At 39.9% G+C, this 24,256-nt stretch overlaps 1 protein-coding gene across 7 annotated transcripts in view; it reads left to right on the forward strand.

The window, feature by feature from the left end:
* NCOA7 (nuclear receptor coactivator 7) overlaps positions 1-24,256 on the forward strand; it is a 144,789-nt gene that overhangs the window by 106,931 nt on the left and 13,602 nt on the right. For 6 of the 7 annotated variants that reach the window (XM_038395949.2, XM_038395950.2, XM_043510907.1 and 3 more), the window contains 2 exons: positions 489-657; positions 12,945-13,092. In XM_038395949.2, coding sequence (XP_038251877.1) covers positions 489-657; positions 12,945-13,092 — 317 coding nt within the window. Of the gene's footprint in view, positions 1-488; positions 658-12,944; positions 13,093-18,943; positions 19,231-24,256 lie in introns of those variants that run through there. The other variant, XM_038395953.2, reaches the window with a different exon arrangement.

The raw sequence follows: 24,256 nt of genomic DNA on the forward strand, positions 1-24,256 counted from the left end.
TTGAACAGTTGGAACCAAACTGACCTCCAGTTTACATAGCATGTGTGAGGTTTGATTTTTGTTTTTTTGGGGGAAGGAAGTTTTTTGGTTTTTTTTTTTTTTTTTTTTTTTTTGGCAAGTCTACGGGCCTCATTCTCCCTTAAAACCAGGGTGGCACACTCCATTGACTTCAGTGGAGAGATCCTTGATTTATAACAGAGTAGGGCAGAGGAGAATCATAGTCTAGAGGTCACAAATTGTGTCTAGGGGGAGGGGAATTTAAATCTCCCCTTTGGAAAAGGTCTGTATGCCACTGACAGTTCTTCGGCATCTGTCTTACTGAAAAGGTGGCCTTCGGGCCTTCCCAGGGTGACTGTAGCAAACTCAGTGTGACTGAGTTTCCCAGTGCTGTTGAATATTCCTTCCCAGAAGGAGATTGATCTTTGTGTCCATATCTAAGCTACCAGTACTGTACTGGAAGCCTGTGATTCCTTTTATCTCTGATTCAGATATGCTTCCTTCAAAAGAGGAGAAAAGCAAGACCCCTCCAATGTTCCTGTGTATCAAAGTGGGCAAGCCCATGAGAAAGTCCTTTGTTACTCAAAGCACCACCATGGCACAGCAATATGGTAAAAGGAGAAAGCAGCCGGAGTACTGGTTTGCTGTTCCTCGGGAAAGGTAGGCTGCAGTGCATGATACAAAACGCATTTGTCTCTTCATTAATTATCAACCATATCAACAATTTTAGGGACAAATCCTGACACCCTCTATCCCACACCAGAGTTTGCACAAGAGCCCAAATACAGCAGGAATGCTAGGAAGTAGAGTCTGTGTGGTGTTCTTGAGGATGCAGGGGAAGTGTATGGGATGAAGAGGGATTGGACGCACAAAGGAAAGCATACTACTCCTTAGCAGCATGTGAGCAGATAGGTGTTTGGGAGGTGGGGATTAAGGAGTGACTGTCAAGGAAGTTCAGTTGTTTCTGTTTCTGTTGTTTAGAAGAGTATAAATTGTAATAAATAATTTTCAACAAAGGAGGGTTGGATTCCTGCGTGCAGGAATTCATTTTTATTTTCTTTTTTGATGAGCCTTTATGTCCCTTGTATTCTGAATTGAATGAGACTACTGTGAAAAGAACAACTTATTCTGCTGGAAGGATATATTGTGTATAGTAGTTGAATAATTTCTTGCTTAAACTTATTCTAAGATCCGTAGAATAAGTTCCAGAGAGTTCATTAGAGCATCATGATTCACTTGAATTTCTAGCCTGTTAAAATATTATTTATTCCACTGGAATTTGTAGCTTGTAAAGATAGACATGTGGCTGCTGCAGAGAAATTCTGTCAGATGTGGACATATCAAAGGGTATTGCTTCCTTCAGATCTCAAGAGTACAATACTTAGGTCTATATTTCAATGTGGTTATGTAAAAATGGCATCTTTTTACTCACATCTGTTCCCAGTTTGTTTTTGGAGACTGATTGTCTGTCAAATGCTTTAGAAGGTGGCCAGTGCCATTGTACCTAAGTTTTGTTAGGAGCGTGGAGCCAACACAATTATGTGAGAATGTGAGCTGGATCTATTCAGGCTTACGCATAGAATTTTTTAAGTTCCAATTTCAAACTCTGCCTGTCAATTCCATTTGTACAGTTACAAGTTACATAGGTGTCTGAGTATGGATGGAAGTCAATGAGGCTTCTTTGGTATAAATTAGGGCAGAATTGGGTTTGCAGGACCTCTTACAACTGCAATGATATACAAGCCAAAAGGAAGCCAGTTTGATTTTCTTTTTTTTTTTTTAAACTCCCCAGATTGAGTTTGTGGGGTTGGCACATCACAAAATTATCTTCTTACACAGCAAGTTAGCTTAGTTTGCTGGTAGGTCAGTGAGCAGCAATAAATGCAGAATCCCACAATGCCAGTTATTTTAAAGGTTTCAGAGTAGCAGCCATGTTAATCTGTATTTGCAAAAAAGAAAAGGAGTACTTGTCACACCTTAGAGACTAACGCATTTATTTGAGCATAAGCTTTCATGAGCTACAAGGCCATTTTTCAAAGTAAATCACCCGTTAAACCAATCTCTTGATTTTTCTCCTTTTTGGCAGATGTGGACCAGTTTGCAAAAACTGCTTACCTGCATTTCACTGTACCAGTAACCTCTAGCTTTCACTGATGAACAAAAGAGCATAACTGGCTGTATTTGCTCATCAGACTTGTTGAAATAAGGCTTTAATGCAGTCAATTACCTAAAGTCTCATTTCAGATTGCTAAATGATCTTTGTAATGGTATGGCTTTTTCAGATTTATGTTTTGAGAGAGCTTTTTTCCAGCTGCTGCCGCTTTCCACATACAACCCTCCTACTCTCTTCCTCTCCCCCGCCCCACAGCATTCTGCAATTGTATTGCTATAATGGACTCACATAATATTCAGAGCTGCTCAGTTAGTTCTACTGATGATCCAAAAATTAAGGAGAGAGAATTATCCCACTGTTGCAAATATAGGTCAGGGGTTTTAAGCTATAGGCAGTTTTTAAAAATCATATTTTCCTAATCTTCTAATAGTTTCAGAATACAAAAAAACAAAGATAAAATTAGCTATGTCTGATCCCCTGGTGCATTTTAGAAAGGAGTTAGTTAAGCAGAGCAGTGGTATGGAACTTGCTGACTCAGAGAGAGAGGTTAATCCGGTTGGAATGTTGGTAGTAGTTACATTTATAGTGGTTTGAGCTGTAGTTGAAGATAGCTTTTAATTCACTGGCTATGTGCAGAACCCAGTACTTGCTTCCTGTGAGGTCACAAAACTGTAGATTAAGAAAATTCTAGATTCAAATGTGAGTTAGCACTTCAGAGTTAGAATGATACTGTAGCTTAATGCAAGGCCAGTAGTGCTTTGTAGATGGTGTATCTAATTTAATGTTGTATTAAAAAATGCTAAATCACTTTCTCTGATTGCTTATTCTGTGTTCAAGGATAAATCTGAAACATATTAACCTTAGCCATGCTTGAAAAATAACTTGCCTACCTGTCACTGAGGAGTAGAAAATTTTTCTGGTGAGTGAAGTGGCCATGTATAATTTAAGCTATTTTCTTAAAACTAATTTTCTAGCCCTTTTGATAACAAAGAAATCATTCTAAATGTGAACTGCTGTTGCTGAGTCTGCAGGCTGACCACTCCAGTACTCTGCTGCTGCTCTTAGCTTTGTCAAAGAGCCTCACAGTGAAATCAACAAGACTGGTGACTTTTCAAAGCTGCTATTCAAAACCTTGACGGTTTCACTGCTGTCCATAATCAGTCCCTTTCGCTGTGTTATTCCTTGGGAAAGCTGTGAACGGCAGATCATGTAGGGCTGTTCTTGTTTGTTTCCATAGATCCAAAAAATGCTTTATTTAGTTATAAAACTACAGGTGCTCATGAAATTATTCTGTCCAAATGTGTATTAAAAAAAAAACTGTATAGGCTTAATAGCCGCATACAAACCCTCTCAACCTGCCACAAGTGAAACCAAATTCTCCCCCATGCAACCCAGTCATAGTAACCTGTGTGACATCTTAGTGTCTTTGTTTTATTCATTAAGACTTAAAATTGTAGCCAGAATGTGGAGAAATCAGTATCCATGCTCCCTGTCATTCTATCTAGTTAAATTTCCCCCATAGTTTCAACTTCAATGAGTTTACTCCATCCTAAACTTTCACGTAGTGTTGTTGTGTGCTGTTAAACCACTGCTGTAATTAACCCCAGAGGTGACTGCATTTCAGTGGTGGAGAGATAGTGGGAACTTAAACTGCCCCTCCCTGTGTAGTACTTGCTATGTGCATACATAGTACAGGTCTTTCAGTCTGGCATGTTTCATGAGTGCTAAAGTCGCATGAAAAAAGTTACTTAATGATTTTCAAATTCAGTTTCATACCATCGTATATCTGTCTGAATTAGTCTGTTTTTCATTGTTTTCTGTAAGCCACTTGAAACATCACTAGTGGAGACACAAAAAAACTTCATTCCTTAGTTTTAACTGTTTTTTATAGCTTTTACTACAACTTTAAAAAAAAAATATGTGCAGAACCCAGTATTTGCTTCCTGTGCCACAAAACTGTAGCAAACTTGTAAACAAATCATGTATCCAGGTTGTCTTCTGTCTTAATTCTTCTACTGGAATTCTTCTTGTGCAATACATGACTTACAAGTTTGAGAAAGTCCCAGAAATATCTCTCCCCATTATCCCTGATGATGTAGTTGAGTTAATCGGTGACTCCAGGGCTCCTCTTTCTATTGCAAAATCACAGCAGTCCTTGTCTCTAGCACGTAACTGGGAAGATGTAATCATTAAATAAGTCTCAGCTGAAAAAGGTGCACTTCATAAGGGAACTTCTTGCGCTGCTGTTTGGCAGAGTAGCTCTAATGCTTTTGGACAGTGACTGAGAGTAACTGATTCACTTGCTGGTAGACCTGACAATGGGTGTTGCTTACAGCGTTGGAGAGTAAGTATAAGTGGGCTTGTATTGTATGGCTTTATATTTCGCTGGAACTAAGTGAATCTGTAGAATTACATTTCTGAATTGATTCTCAGTTGTTGTTGAGGATATTAGACTAGTTGAGCTACTCTTAAAATTGTTTCTTTAAAGGCATTCAGAGGAAGAATATCTAGTGCTGGAAAGTAAACAACTGTAGAATGGTTTTTAGTTTAAGGAATATATGGAAAGTGATAAAAAAACAGTGATGCACAGATTAAGGAAGACTAGTATGAAATGAAAAGGAGTACTTGTGGCAGGCACCTTAGAGACTAACAAATTTATTTGAGCATAAGCTTTCATGAGCTACAGCTCACTTCATCGGATGCATTCAATGGAAAATACAGTGGGGAGATTTATATACATAGAGAACATGAAACAATGGGTGTTACCATACACACTGTAACCAGAGTGATCACTTAAGATGAGCTATTACCAGCAGGAGAGCGGGTGAGGGGGAGGGAATGACTTTTTGTAGTGATAATCAAGGTGGGCCATTTCCAGCAGTTGACAAGAACCTCTGAGGAACAGTGGGGGGCGGGAGGGGGAGAGATAAACATGGGGAAATACACACTATTTCCCCATGTTTATTCCCCCCCCCCCACTGTTCCTCAGACTTTCTTGTCAACTGCTGGAAATGGCCCACCTTGATTATCACTACAAAAAGTCATCCCCCTCCGCTCTCCTGCTGGTAATAGCTCATCTTAAGTGATCACTCTGGTTACAGTGTATATGATAACACCCATTGTTTCATGTTCTCTATGTATATACATCTCCCCACTGTATTTTCCATTGAAAGCATCCGATGAAGTGAGCTGTAGCTCACGAAAGCTTATGCTCAAATAAATTTGTTAGTCTCTAAGGTGCCACACGTACTCCTTTTCTTTTTGCGAATACAGACTAACACGGCTGCTACTCTGAAACCTGTAGTATGAAATGATTCAAGGTGAAACACACTATTCAATAATTTCTTCATTTTTGTTTTAAATTCTGCTTTGTGAGGATTGAAGTGTACATACATATCAGCCTGAATCCAGAACTGCCAAATATACACTTACAAATTCAAAACACAAATGTGCATGCTACTTTAATTTTTTTTCTAATTACTACAATATTCAGAGTAGTTTACATACTAAAAAGTAAACCTTGTTAGTTACCAACAGTAGCCTTTCATCAGCCAAATGTATGGATTTATTTTTTGCCTTGGTATCAGCATCCAGGAAATGGTAAGTTCAGGAATCGGGCTCTCTCTCATTGGCAGTCACTTATTATGTTTGGTGCACACAGTAGCTTCAGGAAAGAAAGGTAGTAGGTTTTGGTACTTGATGAATACGGGCAACTTCTGTTTCCAACTCAGTTGATTTTATAAGACAGGATGAGATTCCGGCTGGTTTGTCTTTTGTTCATGGGAACCCTGGCTGTAAACAAACTGTGACATTCAGCTGAGAAGAGATTAGTGGTTATTAAAGTTGGATCTCTTGCAAGAAATTTCAAACAAGTTTAATTCCATTCTAACTGGCAAGGGTCTAGAGTCATAACATGGTTCCATGTCAAATACACCAGGACTGTACATCATGGATGGTGTGACAGGGATCCATTTGGATTTTGACATGACTCTGGACATTCGTGCTAGGGACATCTGGAGAGGCTGGCCCCTAAATTTCCCTCCCTTTCCTATTGTTGATATTCTTGGAACAGACTGGATAAAGTTAAGGATTGGACTCCTTGCGTGATCCCAGCACCAATGTCCGGTGCCCTTTGGAACTCCAGATAGGTAAGATACCAAGTCATAGATAGAATAGGTTTTCAGTGTGTTCTAGTTATGCAACCAGTGGGTGCCTTGGATTTTTACTTTCATATACCCTTTATAGATTCTAAAGCTAGAAAGGACCGCTGTGATAGTGTAGCCTGACCTCCTATGTAACACAAGCCATGAGACTTCCCTGATTCCAGAACTGAATACAGGATTCCAGTAGCAGTCACACCTGTGCCAGATACAGAGGTAATACAACATCCTTACTGTACTTAATATTTCCTATTCCCAATGATCATGTTAGCCCTTTTAACCACAGCATTGCACAGCAAGCTTGTATTCAGCTGATTATTCACAATTACACTCAAGTATTTTTCAGAGTCACTGCTTCCCATGACGGAGTTGTCCAGGCTCGTCTTCACTACAGAGTTTTGTAGACAAAAGTTATGCTGCTTTAATTAAAGCATTTTAATTAAACTGCTGTTGCATGTCCACATTATGCTCCTTGTGTCAGCAGAGTGCATCCACACTAACTGCTCTTGCATTGACACAGAGAGCAGTGCACTGTGGTAGCTATCCCACTATGCAACTGGCCACAAGGTGCTTTGGGAAGGATTTGCAACACCTCATGGGGCAGGTACAGCATCACATTGCAGGTTTCTCAATTGCATTGTTCCAAGGGCATCCTAGTAGATTGCAGCTGCTTTTCAACTGAAGTGGGGTGGAGGGGGAAGAGACAGAAACCGAGAGTGTGGACCCCCCGCATACACATCAGCCCTCAGCTCTGCACAGCTCGCCAGTCTCTTCTCCCATCCTTCCCGCAGCAGCAGCCCACTCTGCCTGCCTGCCTGCTTGTCTGCCTATAGTTCTGTGATTCTCCAGCTGCTGGGAGCAATATCCTCAGCAGCTCTGCTTCCCCCAGAGCTTTGAAAAGGGAGGGGTGCATGACTGCAGAGCTAGATGGAGGGCAGCCATCAGCCTCCCTCCCTGCCGCACCGCACCTCTACTCCCCTCCACCCCACCCCACCCCCAGCAGCAGACTACCTGCGGCTGTGTTCCTAGTGCAGTGGGAGAGGATTCTGGAGGCATGCTCAGCTGTCAGAACTTCCCAGAGCTTTGAAGGGGGAGGGGCACATGCCTGCAGGCAGCTGAGTTCAAAACAGTGAGCAGAGCGGTCATGGCAGGCATTGTGGGATACTGGGGGAGGCCAGCTCTGGCGATATAAGAAACGGCAGTGTCTACACCAGTGGTGCTCAGCCCGCAGCCTGCAAGCCACTTGTGGCCCAATCAGCGCACAGCTATGGCCCACGTAACATCCTCAGGACCACACAGGTAGCATACATATTGTGTGGATGCAGCGCACGTAACACATAGAGAGCCGCATATGCAGCCCACAATGGTAAATAGGTTGAGAACCCCTGGTCTACACTGATGCCTTGTTGCTTTAACTTTGCCGCAAAAAGCGGTCTCTCTCGTCAAGGTGGTTTTATTTTGTCGCCAACAGTGGCATTGCTGTGTGAAACCTCCTTTGTTTCGTAGACAGAACTCTGCAGTGTAGACAAGGCCTAAGTATGGTCTGCATCTTTGTTCCTGGATGTTGAAGTTTCCCACGTTTCTGAATTTCAACCAGCTCTAGATTTTATATTTACTTCCAGATCATTGCTAAAATATTAAATAGCATAGGACTAAGAACTGATTCCTGCAGGACCCAATTATAAATGCACCTGCTCAATAACAGTCCCCATTTACAATTGTATTTTGAGACCTATCAGTTAGCCAGTTTTTAATTAATTGAATATTGCCTGGTTGATTTTTGTATCGTTCTAGTTTCTTAATCAACATGTTGTGCAGTACTAAATCAAATGCTGTTCAGAAATCTAAGTATTATAACATCAGGCTATTAATTTAAATGGGTAATCTTATCACAAATGATACCAAGTTAGTTTGAGATATTTTTCTATAAACCTATGCTGATCCGCATTAATTAAATTACTCTCCTTTATTAATCGAGTTCCATATCAGCCATTCCATTATTTTTCCCAGGATTGAAGTCTGGGAAATTATGTGGGTTGCCCTCTTTCACCCTTTTAAATATTGACACAACATAAGCTTTTCTTCCAGTCTTCTGGAACTTCCCCAGTGTTCCAAGACCTATTAAAAAGTAAAAGGCTACTCAAACAGCTGTCTTAAAACTCTTGGATGCAAGTTACCTGGACCTCTTGATTTAAAGATGTCTAACTTCAGTAGCTGCTGTGTAACATGCCCTTAAGTTACTTATGTAGAGTTATTTAATCATCCTCATATGAAATGAAAACATTTAGCTTTTCCCCAAATACAGAACACAAATACTTTTGAATACTTCTTCCTTTTTGCATTATTAGTGACATTTCTACTTAATGGACCGCTACCATTGTCAGGATTCCTTTCGATCCTGTATTTTTTAAAAATACCTCTCCTTATTGTCCTTAACTCTGCTGGCGATGGATTTCATCTTGTGTCCTTTTGCTTCCCTATCAATTTCCTACAGTTTCTCACCTCTAATGTATATTTACTGTTATCAGTTTCCCTTTTTTCTATTTGTGTTATATTTATTTTTTATTACTGCTTTCAGTTCCCCTCTAAGCAAGGGTATGGGTCAGAGGTTGGGGTTTTTTTTGTTTAACCAGTATAGCCTTCTTTCTCATGTTTTTGCTTTTGGGACATCTAGTAAAATGTTCTTGAACAGTTCCCAATTATCACTAAACTTTTTCTGTTTAAATTCTTTCTCCTAGCTTATAATTTTCATCTTTGTGAAATGTCCCTGGTAAAGCACTAAGCGTGTGTGTGTGTGTGTGTGTGTGTGTGTGTGTATGTGTGTGTATATGTATTCGCAAAAAGAAAAAAAGAGTACTTGTGGCACCTTAGAGACTAACAAATTTATTAGAGCATAAGCTTTCGTGAGCTACAGCTCACTTCATCGGAAATGCGTCCGATGAAGTGAGCTGTAGCTCACGAAAGCTTATGCTCTAATAAATTTGTTAGTCTCTAAGGTGCCACAAGTACTCTTTTTTTCTTTTTGCGAATACAGACTAACATGGCTGCTACTCTGAAATATGTATGTGTGTGTGTGTGTATATATATATATATATATATATATATATATATATTACTGGTTGGGACTTTATCTCTGTGCACATAACAAATGTAATCCAGTCACAGTTGCATGCATCTAGGCAACCCTTAACTTTTAGTTGTGTGATCATGTCCTCTTTATCTGCAAAATTAGGTCTAAGATAGGATTTCCCCATGTTGGATGCAACGCTTTTTCAGTTAGGAAATTGTCGGTTATAATTTTTAGAAAGTAAGAACTGGGAATTCCTCCATTTTCACATTTATTCGCACTGAACCAGAGGTGATGTGTTGTATATCACTTCTTCAATTACCTTCAGAAGGGACATCATTTCATCCTTTGAACAACTGACCTTTTCTTGTGGTGACTGCCTAATACAAGGAACTTGCTTTGAAAAGCAGATGACTGAATTAGATAGTAAAACTGGCCTTAATCAAAATAATTTTAAAAAATAAAAAACCTCTCAATTTGCCTGCCTCTTAAATAGGTCAGTGATGCAAAACTTTTCTGGCACCGTGGGTTGCACACCCTACCATTGGTACAAGGGCTGCACCTAATTTACATTAAATGTACATGGAATTTTAGTGAATGCTAACCACACAGTTTTATACGTAGATGGTGCTGTAAGCATACACAGTAGTTTTTCAGTAAATGCATAGTATAATGCTTTAAGAAACCGCTATTAATGGCTCGTACTGGTTCTCTGTCCATCCTCTTGTCTGGCTTTGTTTTCGAGGTTGTTACATACATTATGGAATCCACTTTGGGTCTACAATGTGTGAATTTGTTTAGCTCTGTCATAGAATTTTTTTTCCCCACAAATATAAATACTTTCAAACATGCTTTCACAACAGTAGCTCTCTGCATATCAGTCCCTTTACAGGGATTAGCAGAAATTTAGCTAGCTACCCAAACTTTGGATCAGAGTATTGCACGTCAGACATGTCTAGCTCAACTGTGACTATATTTTCTACAGGTTAAGCTAAAAATGAGTCTGTAAGCAACTTGGACATTTTGTTGTCCCTTTAGGAATTTTAAAACTGTTGATCAAATGAATGTGGAAACTTTTTGATCCATTCAGCATAGGGATAATTGTCACATTCCGATTTCTTGAGCAAGTCAGGAAGTGGGAAAGATCATTCTCCTGAAGTTGTTCATGGGAAAAAAATCTTGCAACTAGAAATAAAAGCCTTATCTCCTCCACCATTATGATAGCCACAAGCTCTTCCAGCTTGATATTTTTTATAAGCATGCAGATTTTGTTAGCTGTTTGAGTTAGTCAGGTGGCTTCAGATTTGCAGAGAATAGAGTCCTCAATAGCTGCAGAATAAGCCTTCCATAAGCTCCCCTAGCTGATTACTGTTGATCATCCGCAGATTTGCTCAGCCTGTATAGTGCACATAATTTTTATTTCCCACCCCCTTTTTGCATCTCTAATTTCTGTTATCCAGCCACTTTGGAGAAGCACATTAGCTAAATAGTTCTGCTACGGTGATGGAGCGGTGAAATAGTAGTTTAATGGACATTTTAAATTGCCATTAAACTTCAGAGATAAACTCTCCTCCACACAAACCTTGCTTACCTGCCCCCATGCATTACATACATCTCTGGGCTACTGTTACAGACTATCCACAGACTCTGAAAGATTACACTGGATTTGGCCTTGCATTTGGAATGTTTTTCTTTGCAAGCATAGTCACTTTTTAAAAAAATTTAAAATGGGAACTTAAATTCAGTAAAAACAGAAGGGCCTCAAGTGGGACATGGATTTGTCCCAAAAACCCACCTCTCATTCTGCTTGGGGGGTGTGGGGAGTTGCAGCGAAGCTGTGGGTCCAAAGTGAGCAGTGGCCCAAGATGTAGCTGAGATCTGGGAAAGCATTTGCAGCCAACTATTGGTGTCCCTTTTTGTAGGTGTAATTTATTTTGTTAAACACAAAAAAGTGCCCCTGCAGCTCACTTGCAAAATTCTAGTTGGGGGCTAATCTGTCTAGAATTTGGAGGTTGATAATTTAAGTGATTAAGGGCTTGATTCTGACCAGTGTAATTCCATTGATTTAAATGGAGTTACTCTGGATTTACACTGGAGTAGCCATCAACAGAATTTGACTCTTAAGAAAATGTCTACACTGCAATAAAACACCCATGGCTGACCCTGGTCAGCTGACTCACACTGTGGGATTATAAAATTGCAGTGTAGAAGTTCAGGCTGGAACCCAGGCTCTGGGAGCCTCACCCCTTGCAGGATCTCAGGCCTTGGGGGCTCTGAGACCCCATGAGGGGGAAGGGTCCCAGAGCCCAGCCTCCAGCCTGAGCCCAAATGTCTACACTGCAGTTTTATAGCCCTGCAGCCTAAGCCCCATGAACCCGAGTCAAGTGACCTAGCCCAACCACAGGTGTTTTTTTTTTTTTTTTTTTTTTTTTTTTTTGCAGTATTCACATTTTAGGATGAAATTTAATGACGTTGCTTATTTGGTGTTTTATAAAAAATATTCAAGATCAGTCATGCATAGATCATAAGTCCTAAAATGATTTGAAATGTAGAAAGAATCTTCTAGGTAGGCTTGGATGGATTAGATTTTTATTGGTAAATGTTGATAAATATTGATTGCACCATACACACAAACTGATGGAAAAAATATTTCCTTTGATGATTGAAATTTACAGCTAGGCAAAGTAAGACTGTATTGGAGAAAAACAGTGATTTAGTCTATTTAATTAGGCTTGTTACAAATCGACTAGCAAGTGATTAGTAAAAACAAGTATTTATTGATTTAAGGATATTTTGGTATGTGATATTAACTGTTAATACACAAATTGTCTATAAAACTTTAAACATTTTTAATCTCAGTGTCATTCAATAATTGTCTGACAACTCTGCAACTGAAATTTTAGTTGATAAAAATCTAAAAAAATGCTTAAAAATAAACATCTGTCAAAATAATGATATTGAAGTGCATGTACATCTGAATGTACTGATGAATCTCACACCCACCCGTTACACATTTTAAGTGGTTAGCAGGTAACGGTTTAAAGATCTGACGCATTAAAATGGAAAGAAAATGAAAATCTGTATCAGAGTACGTTTCAGAACACAAGGAAGTAATCAATTTTTAAGAAAACAAAAACCGGAGAAAAGGATGTTGAGTGTATGCATTGCAAATGGTGTGGCCCAGTTATTAAATGTAAATATTTATAGTACTAATAGTACCAAGTCTACAACAGTAAATTTTGTTCAAATGAAAATTTTAAATTGAGGATTAGAAATATATTATTTTCTTAAACTCAGAGGTGGCACTGAATTTTGAGTTCTGTTTTAGTTCTGCAGCAAACCACATTGAATTTGACTCATCAAAGCATTAATCTATTGAATACTTTTTCCCTTGTCCTTCCATCCACAAAAATATACTCCAGTATTTGGTGGGGAAAAAAATTAATAATTTTTCTCGGTAATTTTCACTTGTTTTTGTTGTTGTAGTAATAACTTCTGATAAATTTCTGGGAAAAATTTATTAAAATAGGGCCCTTCATTTTCATATACCATATGACAATTCTGTGGAAAACTGAATAACATGTCCTCTCTTGTTTTTGTTTCACAGGGTAGATCATCTGTATACGTTTTTTGTTCAGTGGTCACCAGAAGTATATGGAAAAGATGCCAAAGAGCAAGGTTTTGTAGTGGTGGAAAAGGAGGAGCTTGATATGATAGACAATTTCTTCAGTGAGCCATCAACTAAAAGCTGGGAGGTGAGTGCCTTGTATTTAAAGAGATTCAAGAATGATGCAGGGAATATGCATCATCCACTGAGAATCTAAATACCCACCCTTTTAATTTTTCTAACATTCTGGCACTTTTTTTTACTGATAGGACTCTTATTCCTTGTATTATGGTGTCCTCAGGCTTTGCAGCTGTCCAACATACCTACTCTCATCCCTACAGCTCTCCTCTCCCTTTATATCTCTAGTGATCAAGGTAGTAGTCAGGCAAGGAACTTTCTGATTCCAGCAGAGTCAATAGAAGTTAGACAAATATTTACTGCAACTATCATACAAAGTTTTTAAACCGTATTTCATAGCCTTTTTGAGAGAGAACATATTTTTTTGAAACTTTACAAATGTTACAATAGTGTTAATGTTGCAAAAAAGGCACTTGTAGGTCAGCTTCAGTGAAGTTCCAAGGTGGAGAATATCATTTAGCATACTACTTGCTTGAGCATCTGTTTGAAATCATTAATGACTACTCTTATAGCATTGCAGATGTATCTCTCTGATCTGTGGGTTGTACATACATGTGTGAAAGGCCAAACATTTCACAATGTTCGTATGAAAAAGAATAAGATAGATAAGGTATAAAAATTTTATGGTTCTGGGAAAAAGCTTTGTGCTGAATAGATAACTGTGAGGTGTAAGTGAACTTTATTTTGAGTGTTGTATTACTGGGACAGAGTTCAGGAGGTCTGGGTGCTGATCTTTGGGACATGTTTTTGTTCAACAGACTTTGTGGGATTGGTGCTAAGGGTAGAACTGTTCGTAATATTAGGTTCTGATTTCCATCACGGTGACCGTAAGAACCCCTCAGTGTCAATTGGTAAAGGGTTCACTGTACTGTAACAAGAACACCTAACAAGCATTACAAAGTACATCTTGTACACCGCTTTCATCTATTTATCCATAAATGATGTCATGTAGGATCTTTAATGAAAGCCAGGATCACACTGGTCATTTATATCATTGTGAAATGTATGTACAGATACTACCATTTCCACCTTAATTGAATTGGCCTTGTTAGCGCTGACCCCCCACTTGATAAGGCAACTCCTATCTTTTCATGTGCTGTGCTGTGCTCTGTGTGTGTGTGTGTGTGTGTGTGTGTGTGTGTGTGGATATATACTGCTTACTGTATTTTTCACTCCATGCATCTGATGAAGTTGGTTTTAGCCCGCGAAAGCTTATGCCCAAATAAATTTGTTAGTCTCTAAGGTGCCACAAGGACTCCTCATTGTTTTTGCAGATACTACATAAAAAGGTGTGGTTTTTTTCGTTTGTTTGGGTTTTTTGTTTGTTTTTAATAGATATAAGAAATTTTGTTCCTAGAAGAGTCTCTGAATCAAGGCAGGTTTCTTAACAAATGGGTTTCTGACGGGCAAGGGATGTATATTTACCTGCCTGCCTCAGTTCATGTGTAAGTTAAGCATTGCAAGCCAACACAGTGCACATAAAGTCAGCATGAATATGTAAATTCAACATGAAGTCACACCAGGGAATAAATCTCAGCAGATCACCCTGACTCTAGGTACAAAAAATGGGATATGAATATATAAGGAGAAGGCAAAAGGACATCTCATTATCCTGCACCTTAGGAAATAATCAGGCAATGTGATTAACTAGAAAAATGGCCTTAAATAGGATGAGATCCAATAAGGACAAATGCAAAGTACTACACTTAGAAAAGAATAATCAATTGCACAAAATGGGAATTGACAGCCTGGGAAGGAGTACTGCCAAAAAGGAAGGGTATAGTGGATCACAAGCTAAATATAAGTCAACAATGTAAAATTGTTGCCAAAAAAAAAAAAGCAAACATCATTCTGGGAGGTATTAGCAGGAGTGTTGTAAGCAAGACCCAAGAAGTAATTCTTCCATTTTACTTAGCACAGATAAGGCCTCAGCTGCAGAGCTGTGTCCAGTTCTGGGCACCAAACTTCAGAAAAGATGTGGACAAATTGGAAAAAGTCCAGAGGGGGAGCAACAAAAATGATAAAAGGTCTAGAAAACATGACCTACAAAGAAGGATTTAAAAAAATGGGTTTGTTTAGTCTGGAGAAGAAAAGACTGAGAGGAGACATGATAACAGTCATCAAGTATGTAAAAGATTGTTCTAAAGAGAAGGGTGATAAATTGTTCTCCTTAGCCACTGAGGACAAGACAAGCAGGAATGGTCTTAAATTGAAGCAAGGGAGATTTATATTCGATATTAGGAAAAGCTTCCTAACTGTAAGGAGAAGTTAAGCACTGGAATAAATTACCTAGGGAGGCTGTGGAATCTCTGTCATTGGTGGTTTTTAAGAACCGCTTCCCCCCACCCATGAACGCTTGTCGGGATGGGCTGGAAGGATAATACTTAGTCCTGCTTTAGTGCTGGGGTCTGGAGTAGGTCCTTTCAAGTCCTACATTTCTATTCATGAAAAGAGGATTCCAACCTGTCCTGATTGGGAGCACTATAAAAGACATTTAGGTGAGAAGAGACTGCTTTTAGACAAATAACTTAAACAGGTTAACCAAGTTCAGTTTCTAGAAAGCATATATGGATTTTGTTTTATATATAACCTTTCTGTTTCCATTATCTCATTCAATGTCTCCTAAATCTTAGCTTTTGATGATGAATTTAGGATTGTTTTAATTATAATTATATCTCAGGGCTGTGGGGTTACATAGGAGCTGATCCTGAATTGAATCAAATAAGCTGGTGTGTACACTGGGATAGCAAACCTCATGTTTCTGTGACTAGCTAGTGTCAGGGCTGGATATCACAGGGATGATCAGCTCAGGGACTGAGGTGCCCCTATGGGTAAAGTGTAAAGCAAAGTGAAGGCTGGCATAACCTGAGGAGATTGTTTGGGTAGCTAACAACTGGGTGTCAGTTGCCTGACAGCACCAGCCTAAGCACTAGCAAGTCTCTTTCTCTCACTGGGGGCATGGGGTGGGTAACAAGTGACTCTCAGTAATTGTTCATGCTTTGGGGATTTTATTTTACACACTTTTATTTGATGTATCTTCTCTTGAAATGTGCTTAGTAACTTGTAAATTTAACATAATGTTTTGTTTGGAATCTGTTGTATTTTTGTTAATTTCTTCTTTCATCTCATGTCAGGCTTCTGCCTCCAGAACATTTCTGTATACTATCTAGTGAAAACTTGAATGTTGGTGAAAGTTTTGCTGAGAGTGAAAAGATTCCCTCCCCCCACTCCCTCCCGAGGAGATTGCTCACCAGCTCTATGGTTCTGCTTCTCAGACCACCTCGTTCCCAGGACCCACAGATGGCCTTGATTTCCCAACCATTCCTCGCTGTCTGATTCCAGACTCCAGCTGGTTCTCATTACCAGGCTGCAGACTCATTCCCATTCTCCAGCCAGCCCCTTTCCTTGGCTTGCTCCTTGCCCTATCCCCAGTGGCTGCTTCTCCCACTGCTAGGTGTTCAGAGGATACTCCTGGAGGAATTCTGCATCACTGTGCATGCGCAGAATTCATGTCCCCCACAGATTTCTTCGCTTCCATGCAGAAAAATGATTTCTGATGGGGAAGCAAAGGGAAGCCCACAAGAGCAGTCACGTGCCCCTCCCTGGCAGCACAGCAGGTTGGTTCAGGCGCCCGGGGCAGCTGGTAGAGACGTAAATCACCACTAGGACGGTAGAGGGAGGTGGGGGGATGGGCAGTCGTGCATGTAAGAGGGAGACACACACTCTATCTCTCCTGCTCGCTATTGTGGCACACTTGGCATGGAGAGGCAGGACTTTGAGGTGTTTCTGAGGAGGTAGGCATGGGCCAAAGCAGAAAGTAGCAGCCTTCCTGCTTAGTGAATTGTTCCCATTGTCTTTGTGAATTCCCCCAGGAATACAAAACAGATGTAAAAGTTTTAAGGCTCCTTTACATTTTGCCAGAGTGGTGTAAAGAACAGTATGGCCTTATAAATGCTTATGGTGCGTTAGTGATTAGAACTGGCCTAAATTTTTGGACTGAAAAAAAATTCCTATCAAAATGTGCTGTTTGGTACTTATCTTTCTGGAGACGGTCATTAGCCAGTATAAATTGTGAGTTTGATACCCCAGCCCTTACGTGTTCTTCAGTTGCTTACAATGTGACACTGAGCATATGTGGGGGGGAGGGGTGGAGATGTGTATGTGTCTTTATATAATGTCAAACCTAGCTACATTACTATTAGACAAAGGGAGTTTGGGGATTTCCTCTAATGCTTCCCACTCCCATTCTCCATCCACTGTATTGTAGTTTAAATAAATTACCAAACTAATTGAAACTTGCATGATTATATTGCATTATTTTGACAAAATGTGTGGAATTTTGCAGCATTTTAAAATATTGTGTACAGAATTTTTAATTTTATAGTGCAGAATTTTTAATATTTTGGTCAGAATTCCCCCAGAAGTAAGAGGAGGAGTCCTGCTTGACTGGAGCTTAGGAGACCTGTGGATTTTCAAAATAGCCTGAATATCAGAGCCTGGAGCCTCTTCTCCTTGGAGCCTATAGAATACACCCTACCCCCTGTTCAGTGTTCCTCCATCATTATCCAACTGTGCCATCCCCAGCTTCTATTAGTTCCAGAACCCAGATGAGTGTAGCACTTAGAACTGCTAGCCTTCCAACACCAATTTTTAATTTAAAAAAAGTTGATCTAGTATTTAAGAATTTAAATAATAAAATTTTAAACATCTCTAGAAAAATTCTACAGCTCTCCTATTTTAAGCATTCCTATCTACAAACAAATGAGTTGCTATGCTCAAAAGTTAGAGAAAGGGATGGAAAGTAGGGCTTAAATTGAAAAACTATCCCCCATTTGTAATTGTTGATAACTTCCGCTTGACAGTCTGTAGCTTAAATGCGGTATAAAGAAACAGATTTCAGTTCTGCACAGGGAAACATGTCTTTATTCCCTGCCTTGTACAGTGCTGAATATACAGTCAATGCATATCAAATAATTGTCACTGTGCAGTTGTTCAAGCACGTGATGTGTAAGTAGATGTGATGGGGAGGGATGATAAACCCAAGGACAGAGAGAGAGGGAGAAAAGATGATGGAATAACTTAGGCCTTCTCTACACTGGCAAGTTTCTGCGCAGTAAAGCAGCGTGCTGCGCTGTAACTCCCGAGGGGCACACACTGCCACGCCCCTCAGTGTGCAGAAACTGCGCAGTTGCAGCGTGGTAAAAAAACCACCCCGATGAGAGGCGTCGAGCTTTCTGCGCTGGGGCAACAGTGCTGCCGTGCCAGTGTAGAGACACTGGTCGATTACCTGTTCTTGCCTCTCTGGTCATCTGTTTGAACTCTGCTGTCCTGCCCTCGGGTGACCAACCGTGAGCCCCACCCCTTATATTCCTTCAAGAATTTTGAAAGTCCCCTTCCTGTTGGCTCGGCAATGCTTGCAGTGGTCTCAGCGCATCTTTCCAGGTGGCCATGCCTGCTCCACACACCAGGCGATCCCCGCTTGGAGCAGTGCCGAGCTGCTGGACTTCAACAGCATTTGGGGAGAGTAGGCTGTCCAGTCCCAGCTGCACTCCAGCCGTAGGAATTATGATATCTACGGACAGATTTCACACTGAATGAGCAAAAGGGGCCATGACCGGGACATCCTGCAGTGCAGGGTCAAAGTGAAGGAGCTGCGGGAACGCCTGCCACAAAGCATGGGAGGCAAACCGCTGCTCTTATCATGCTGAACTCATTGTTCTATTTTAAATATGTTCTGGTGGTAGTAAGGAAGTAGCTGGAAATTGTTCCAAAGGTACAAAAAAAAAAAAAAAAAAAAAAAAAAAAAACACCCACCAACCAACCCTGTACAGGTTTTACATATGAAGGTGGATCTGCCCGGAAATGGCTTTGAGGGAAGCCCTCATTTGGTCATAATCCTTTGTGAAACTTATACTTTCTGTTGGGGAAACAGAAAGTAAGACTGTACCAGGGAAGTGTATAAGCAATATTATCACAGCGTGGCAGAAGCAGTAGCTGCCTTGTCTAGCGTGTAGGAAACAGCTTTGGCAGTACAGCAGAGAAGTTTGATATAGTGAAAATAAATTCCAAAACAATGAGAGTGCGACAAATACCTTTGGATATTCAGATTGTTTACTGTGTCAGACCTAACCAGGAGCCTTTTGTGCAGGTACGTTGGACTGCATACAATGCTGTGGTGCTGTGTTCTATCTCTGTACCAATAAACTAAAATGCATTTTAACTGGATATTTCTGTACGCTGGGGCTTGCTTCTTTGTTCCTAAAAATGGCAGTACTTTTTACAGTTCAGATCTCTGTGGGGTTTTTAATGTTTACCTGAACTGACCTGTAAATGGTTGGTAATGCATATCTCTTCATTGCTGTTTTGGCCTGACTACAGCATTGAGATATTTAATTAATTTGGTGTGATGCAAGTAGGTAAACTTTTGGAGAGTTTGTTTTCATTGAATGCCTTTTTGTTTTAACTTCTTAAGAACTGGATTTCTGTCCCTTTTTGGGTGGTAGGAGTGGGTCGACTTTTATTCCTTATTCATAGAAATTGATGATGGACTTGTTAAGAAGAAACATATCTGCAGCTGCTTGCCTTTGCAAATTCAGTTATACATCAGTACAAACATATTTGGCTGGTAGACTTGGTATGAGTTCTTCCTTTTTGAAACCTGGAGGCATCATGAAAGCTTTGTAATCAACCCCCTCCCCCCCCCCCCCGCACACACTATTTTCTCAATGTGTGGGAGAGGAGTCACTTGTATAAAATATTCAAAATTAAAAATGTAAAAAAGACCTGGTTCCAGGGAGACCACAGTTAATGAGAGAAGAAAGGAAAAAACAGAAAATTCACATCTCTTAAATCAGTTGCTCTCAACCTTTCCAGACTACTGTATCCCTTTCAGGAGTCTGATTGGTATTCCACACCCCCAAGTTTCACTCACTTAAAAACTACTTGCTAACAAAATCAGACATAAAAATACAAAAGTGTACCAGCACATAACTGATGAATTGCTTCCATTCTCATTTTGACCATATAATTATAAATCACTTGGAATTAGGGCTGTCAATTAATCGCAGTTAATTCATGCGATTAACTCAAAAAAAAATTACCTGCAATAAAAGAAAAGAAAATTTATCACGATTAGTCGCACTGTTAAACAAGAGAATAGCAATTGAAATTTATTTAATATTTTGGATGTTTTTCTACATTTTCAAATATATTGATTTCTGTTACAACACAGAATACAAAGTGTACAGTGCCCACTTTATGTTACACTGGACCCGCGCAAGAATGAGGGATTTGGGATCCATGTGCGGGACTGCATTAATGCAGGGACCGTGTTAAAATGAATTGCAATTAAAGTAATTTAAATTTGGGATGCGTGGCCACGACCGCATCTATGCAAATTCGTGCTATATAGACGCATGTTCTAGCAAGGGTCCAGTGTATTTTATTACAAATATTTGCACTGTGAAAATGGCAAACAAAAGAGAGGTTTGTTTGTTTGTTTGTTTTTTTTCAATTCACCTCATACAAGTACTGTAGTGCAATCTCTTTATCGTGAAAGTGTAATTTAGAAATGTAGATATTTGGTTTTTTGTTTTGTTACATAACTACACTAAAAACAAAACAATGTAAAACTTTAGAGCCTACAAGTCTGTCTTCTTGTTCAGCCAATTGCTAAGAAAAAAACAGTTTATTTACATTTACCGGAGATACTGCTTACTACGTCTTATTTCCAATGACACCTGAAAGTGAGAACAAGCATTCACGTGGCACTTTTGTAGCTGGCGTTACAAGGTATTTACCTGTCAGATATGCTAAATATTCATATGCCCCTTCATGCTTTGTCATCGTTCCAGAGGACATGTTTCCATGCTGATGATGCTCGTTTAAAAAAAAAAATGCTTGATTAATGATTAAATTTGTGACTGAACTTCTTTGGGGAGAATTGTATGTCTCCTGTTCTGTTTTACCTGCATTCTGCCATATATTTCATGTTATAGTAGTCTCGGATGATGACCCAGCACGTATTTGTTTTAAGAACACTTTCACAAAAGAATTGATAATACACAAAGAAGATACCAATGTGAGATTTCTAAGGATAGCCACAGCATTCGATCCAAGGTTTAAGAATCTGAAATGCCTTTCAAAATCTTAGAGGGATGAGGTGTGGAGCATGCTGCTAGGAGTCTTAAAAGAGCAACACTCTGATGTGGAAATTACAGAACCAGAACCACCAAAAAAAAAATCAATCTTCTGCTGGTGGCATCTGACTCAGATGATGAAAATGAACATGAGTTGGTTCTCACTGCTGTGGATCGTTGTCAAGGAAGAACCCATCATCAGCATGGTGTATGTCCTCTGGAATGGTGGTAGAAGCATGAAAGGACATATGAATCTTTAGCGCATCTGCCACATAAATATCTTGCAACACCAGCTACAACAATGGAAATTAACCAAGATGGTCAGGGATGCAACCTCATGTTCGGGACAACCCTACACTCTGACATTTTGTCTGAGCAATTGGCTGTACAAGAAGTATGAGTGAGTGGACTTGTAGGTTCTAAAGTTTTACATTGTTTTATTTTTGAATGCAGTTACTTTTTGTACATAATTTTACATTTGTAAGTTCAACTTTCATTCATTATAAAGAGATTGCACTACAGTACTTTTATGAGGTGAATTGAAAAATACGTTTTTTTTTTCAGTGCAAATATTTGTAATAAAAATAAATATAAAGTCAGCACTGTACACTTTGTATTCTATGTTGTAATTGAAATCAATCTATTTTAAAATGTAGAAAACATCCAAAAATATGTATGTAAATGGTATTCTATTTAACAATGCAATGAATTATGATTACTTTTTTTTAATCGCTTGACAGCCCTAACTGAAATATAAATATTGTACTTGCATTTGAGTATAGTACATAGAGCAGTATAAACAAATAATTGTGTGTATGAAATTTTAGTTTGTACAGTAGACTTCAGAGTTACGAACACCTCGGGAATGGAGGTTGTTCGTATATCTGAAAAGTTCTGTAACTCTCAACAAAATGTTACGGACTTCAGCCATGAGCGGATTGGGGCGGCAGCTTCAGCATGAGGGGAAGTCAGGGCTTCGGAGGGGAGGGGCCCTCAGGGCTCCTGCCCTATGGGAGCACCAGGGCTCAGGGCTTTAGATCTGGGAGGATCACTGGGGGTTGGGTCTTCAGCCCTGCGGCTCCATAGAATCATAGACTTTAAGGTCAGAAGGGATCATTATGATCATCTATTCTGAGCTCCTGCACAATGTAGGTCACAGAATCTCACCCACCCGCTCCTGTAACAAACCCCTGACCTATGTCTGAGCTACTGAAGTCCTCAAATTTGTGGTTTAAAGACTTCAAGGTGTAGAGAATCCTCCCGCAAGTGACCCGTGCCCCACACTGCCAATCTGCCCTGGAGGAGAATTCCTTCCCAACCCCAAATATGGCAATCAGCTAAACCCTGTGCATGTGGGCGAGACTCACTGGCCAGACACCCAGGAAAGAATTCTCTGTAGTAACTCAGTAGCTAAAGCCCTGAGCTCTGGCACCCCCCACAAGGCAGAAACCAGGAACAGAGCCACAGGACTTCAGCCCTGATCTTGCCTCCCACCCGCCACGGCTGCAGCCCGAACTCCCCCTTGACTTGAAGCCCTGAGGCAGTACAGTATTTGCTGTTTTTGTTTTATCTCTGCTGCTGCCTGATTGATTACTTCCAGTTCCACATGGTATCTGGTTGACTGGTAAGTCTGTAACTCTGGTGTTCATGTCTTTGAGGTTCTACTGTACTGACTTCACTAGTTCTTTTTATGTAGCCTACTGTAAAACTAGACAAATATTTAGATGAGTTGATGTACCCCCTAGAAGACCCTTGCATACCCTCAGCGGTACACATATCCCTAGTTGAGAACCACTACCTTAAACAGCTTTAAACATATTGGACTAGATGCCACACTGCAATGCAGCCACTTTGATTCACACTGGTACAAAGCTGGCCATGAGGAAAATTGTCCCAGTATAGTGGGATCCTTCTAGTGGCAGATAGCTGACCCAGCAGCTTCTACCTGTGGCTAAAGTAGGAGGAGAGGGCTTCTTGGAAATTCTTGGCAGCTTCTGCAAATTACAACAGCCTTTGTGGGGGGAAATTGATGCAGGAGGGGAATGGCTTTGCATACCACTGTAAAGATAGCTTAAAGCTGCACTATGAGTTGGCTGCAGAGCACGCAGCACAAAGATTAGGGCAGTTATTTCAGGTCATCAGAGTGGGAATTGTAGGGTGATAGGTTTGTATAGAAAGGATGGCTTAGATAACTGATTAATGTGAAGCCACAGACTCTGCAATCAGTTCTCACTAAAGTCATAGCCCTAGTGGAACAGGCAATGACCGTATTGGCGTTCTGGGGGAGGAAGGGCATGGTATTTTCCTTCTAAGTAAAGGAAGAACATTTGAATCCAAATCTGACTAATGAGTCTTTATATGGATCAGTGTTGTTTTTAAAGTTGTAGCAAACTCAGATTTAAAACTATCAGTGACCAATCCACATTTCCAAAGAATTATTGGATAGTTTTTCAACTGAAAATGTATGATTTTTTTTATTTAAATACTATGAGACCTTTGACCTTGGAATACATTCTTAAAATTTCTTGAAATAAGCATCAGTTTCCCAAAATGACTATTTTAAAGACAAGAAAGAACTTACACTAGTAAGAATTTGGGACTAAATACTTGACTGAGCATATAGGTTCATTGAGAGCTTACCTATATGATGCAGCCTTCAGAACATGTGCTTTTCTTCCAAGTTTTGCTCAAATGTAACTTGCTTTTTGGTTCTTTGGTGTGGTGTTTTATTTCAGTTTATATAAATAAATGTTTATTTCTTCGTAAATGGGCAAGAAAGGGCTGCCGTAGGATTAGCAATAATGGGAAGTGAAACCTAAAGCCTGATTTATACTAGTGTTATGCATTAGCGTCTGAGAAGAGTTCACTGCGCTTGACTAACTGCAGGAAGGAAAACTAAGAAGCTTCTGTGACCTTCATATTTGAAAGAATATCCCAAGCCCCGTGGCTCACATGCACATGGTGCCTCTCAGGAGGAAGTGGCCTTTGCACTCCTTTGATGTTGGACTAAGTATGTACCAGGCTACTTCCCCAACA

Source organism: Dermochelys coriacea, chromosome 3, assembly GCF_009764565.3.
Source record: "Dermochelys coriacea isolate rDerCor1 chromosome 3, rDerCor1.pri.v4, whole genome shotgun sequence".
Taxonomy (NCBI): domain Eukaryota; kingdom Metazoa; phylum Chordata; order Testudines; family Dermochelyidae; genus Dermochelys; species Dermochelys coriacea.